Raw genomic sequence first — 3,856 nt, forward strand, 5'->3', positions numbered from 1 at the left:
TGAAGCAGAAAATTTTATTTTTTTGCGATTCATTGAAATTTGTATGAAACATAATTTTACTTGAAATCTATTTGATAAATTATCATAAATGTCATTTTTTTGTATAAAATTTTATAATGAACATCCTGCGTATATATGATGTTTAATAATAAAATATATAATATTATTAAACCAAAATAAAGCAACCTTTTTCTTTTGCAAAAAATTAGATAATGTAACATTTTTCTCAATTCACATAACTTTAATAAATATAATTCAATCAATAAAAAATATATACTACAATTCTTTATTGGTCGAATTTTGTTTATTAAAAATATTGGATTACAAATTATGTATTATTTAAATATTTTAAAGAGGGAATTATTTTTTCAGTCCAAGGGTACTGTAGTATATTTCTGAAGCAACTATTGTGAAACATTTTATATATGAAATAAAATGATTTTACTGTGTATATATAAATACACAAGTATATATTCTTTAATAATCTTTGAAAAAACTATAAAAACACTTCTAATTTTAATCTTTTTACATGTATTGAATATTAAATTTTAATACGTACATTACGCATATGCATACCACAAGCATTTTATACTTATAAACAGAGAGGTAATTAGTGAAATAATTTTTTGTATGAATTTTGGAATGTATCCATGAAAGTGAAAGAATCTGTATTTCAACAGGAAAATTCTCCCATTGTGAAAATTTCAGTGGGAATTTTAATGGGTATTTCAATGGGAAAATTCTCCCATTGTGAAAACTGACTATATCTTAGCGCTTATATAAGAAACTATAGAGAATATTTTTGTCTATGATTGCATATGTATATATTTAGTTTCAATAAAATTGAGAAACATTCTCTATGTAATTTGAAACATAGCCAATATTAAATAGAAGAATTTATTTTTGAATAATTCCTACAAGTTAAATTAGATTAATAAATATCAGCTGTGTTCCTAACTGCATAAAAAAAGCATTTAAAACATATTTAAACAAAATGAATATATACATGTGTAATAATTTGTTAATGTTATTATTTGTTTAATAATCGAGTTGAATATTAATACGTACAATCAAATTGCACTCGCATATTTCCTTCTTCTCAAATTTGATAATTTTATCATCATTTAAATAAATATTAAGAGCTAGAGAAGAATTTGTTGTTGACTGTATTTCAGGTTGTTCTGTAATATCTAAATTTCCAACAGTTGTAATGATTTCTGTAAAAATAGTCGTAATATATGTATTATTCACTTCTGTATCATTTGATGCATTATCCGATACTGCATCATTAACTTCAGAACTTTGTGTATATACAGATGAGTCTATTGATTCATTACAACTTGTATCACTGATACAGGGTGATATATCCTCAAGTTTTGCTACATGTGCTACATTGGTATATGTTAAGAATAGCAGTAGCAAGAAATACATTGCTGCAAAATATTTTTATTTTATAAATATAATCATAAATTGTAAGTTTTTATTAGATAAATAGTAATAGGTAATATTTTTAGTAAGTATTTTGTAATTATTCACATAACTTTACTTTTTATTGCTGGAAATAATTCATAAAATTTATATTCGATTAAGTTAAGTCACAACTGACATCCAAATTTATCAAAATTTCTTGTCAGTATATGTAAGTGAACAATCACTGTTCCCATACTTTGTGTAAGTAATTCAAACCTATCCACTGTATTGATTAAAACACTTGGAGATTTTAATTGTAAACCTTTTCCTAAGAATTTATCTTGTAGTCTGTCCTTCCAATTACCTGCATTATATGAATTTGTATTACTAAAATATTAAAAAATATTGATGTAAAGTTTATTATAAAGTTGTAAAACTTCATATACTTGAACCATATATACCAACAGGTTTCCATGTATGACAATCTAATATGTGTGAACCAGGTGACAACGGAATATTACACGTTCCATATGAAAGAAAAAGTATTCTTTCATAATTATCTCTGCAAAACACTTGTAACAATAGTTTTGGAGAATTTTGTAATGTCTTAGTTGTATAATGCAAGTCTATAGGGTGATCCCAAATTGGGTTATTAATATAAAAATCACAGCTCTCCTGTGTTTGTCCTTCTTTATGTCCTGATATTATTTTCCATCCATTGCCTGTAATATAGTTAACAAAAGTTTATTAATATCACATAAATATATTTTGCTCATAAATAAATAGATAGAAAATATAATTACTTAACTTACCTACATAAAAACTCCATTTACAGAATAAACGTATCTGTTTAAAATTTCTTGCAGATGAAACTTTTCCAATTATATGCAATTCGGCCATATTCTAATATCATATTGCTATTTGAAAGAAATAAAAAAATAAATAAAATTTATATATCTATTCATACTTGGATGATAAAATACTTACTTGTTAGTTTTTTTCCAGTAAAAAAGTTTTAATATTCTTTATAGTAACTATTGATGAAAAATACACAAATTTCTATTTTTATTGTTCAATTTAATATTATCTATTCATTAAAAATTGCTTTCTATATTATATATAATTCTATATTATATATCAATAATTTAATACTATATAATATTATTGCATTATTCTATATGATATTGATACCTTTTACTACAAATCAGTTTATAGTAATTACATACAAATTTAGTTACGTAAATTACAATTCAATGTAAATATAATAAAAGAAAAGTAACTATGTCTTGAAATATAAATCCAATTACTTATTTTACTTTTGTAAACATTAATATATAAAAATATAGTTACAACATATTTTGTGAGAAATACTGAATGTAATAAAAAAACTATATATTTTTTATAACATTTGTAAATGTAATTGTATTAAACTTTTAATAATAATTATAAATAAGACAGAATAGGACTATAAAAAGAACTCAAGATACTTTAAATTTTCTTGTTATCATAACTGGTTACTGGAAAATTCGAGGTTCCATCCATATGACACTCGTCTAACTTTTGTTATTATCGTTATATTATATGTAGTTTTTACTCAATGATTATCATTCAATCAGTCAATGATTATCAATACACCAAAATTCAATCCTCGGTAATTCACAAATTTCCTTGGAAATTTATAAGAATCATAATGAAAACATGTTTATCCGTCACAAACATTGATCTACTAAATCTAGTAAATTATATAAACTATATATATAACAACACATACTAGTTATCCAATACTAACTGCAGTTGATATTAATTGATATTAATCTTAATGTTGACAGACGCGTTGCCATGACGACCAAAGGAATTAAATCATAGACATAAGAATATAGAGACAGAGCGTAGAGTTTCGGGGGGATAACCATTGCGAGACGGTACGACCAGAGAGAAGTCTGAGAGCGGGCATGGCTGCATTTACAGCGTTATGGAAAAGTTGGCTAATTCGAAGCGCCAACTGGGTCCATTTTTCATGGACATGAACTACTAAGCCAATGTCCACGATTTGTTGGTACTATTCCGTGCTATGTCCATAATTATTTGGTTCTGTTCTGTGCTATGTTCACAAGCGAGCTAGATTAGTTAGATAAAAACGAAGAATCGGTCTTTGTCTCATCACCAGCGAATAGACTATCGCGACGAAGTGAGCCAGCAGCGATGTTATCGTAAGACAGACGTCGCCGTCTCCCCTTTCATCCCCTTGTTTTCCTTTACACATTATTTTATATTCATAATTCTGGAAGAAAATAATTTCGAGAGTTCGGACGATTTCTAGCAATGACGCGACAGAGAAAACGCGCGGCCACATTAATTTGTCATGACTTTTATATTACTTATAATTACATAAACGCCCATATATGCAAATTATAGATAATTATTGCGCGTATGTTTTAATATTGTA

At 26.0% G+C, this 3,856-nt stretch overlaps 1 protein-coding gene and 1 long non-coding RNA gene across 2 annotated transcripts; both read right to left on the reverse strand.

The window, feature by feature from the left end:
- Positions 1 to 1,528: 1,528 nt before the first annotated feature.
- LOC105182201 (B9 domain-containing protein 2) lies at positions 1,529 to 2,486 on the reverse strand. The gene is made up of 4 exons (XM_019840948.2): positions 2,398 to 2,486; positions 2,223 to 2,327; positions 1,857 to 2,132; positions 1,529 to 1,774 (listed from the first exon to the last, which is right to left on the reverse strand). Exons 2-4 carry the CDS (start codon positions 2,308 to 2,310, stop codon positions 1,596 to 1,598), a joined length of 543 nt encoding a protein of 180 aa, XP_019696507.1. The 5' UTR covers positions 2,311 to 2,327; positions 2,398 to 2,486; the 3' UTR covers positions 1,529 to 1,595.
- A 408-nt stretch (positions 2,487 to 2,894) lies between these two features.
- On the reverse strand, positions 2,895 to 3,356 carry LOC112590185 (uncharacterized). Its single transcript, XR_003114047.1, has 2 exons — positions 3,182 to 3,356; positions 2,895 to 3,077 (listed from the first exon to the last, which is right to left on the reverse strand). It is a non-coding gene; the product is annotated as an uncharacterized LOC112590185 (long non-coding RNA).
- Positions 3,357 to 3,856: the final 500 nt, after the last annotated feature.

Source organism: Harpegnathos saltator, unplaced genomic scaffold, assembly GCF_003227715.2.
Source record: "Harpegnathos saltator strain DR-91 unplaced genomic scaffold, Hsal_v8.6 scaffold744, whole genome shotgun sequence".
Classification (NCBI taxonomy): domain Eukaryota; kingdom Metazoa; phylum Arthropoda; class Insecta; order Hymenoptera; family Formicidae; genus Harpegnathos; species Harpegnathos saltator.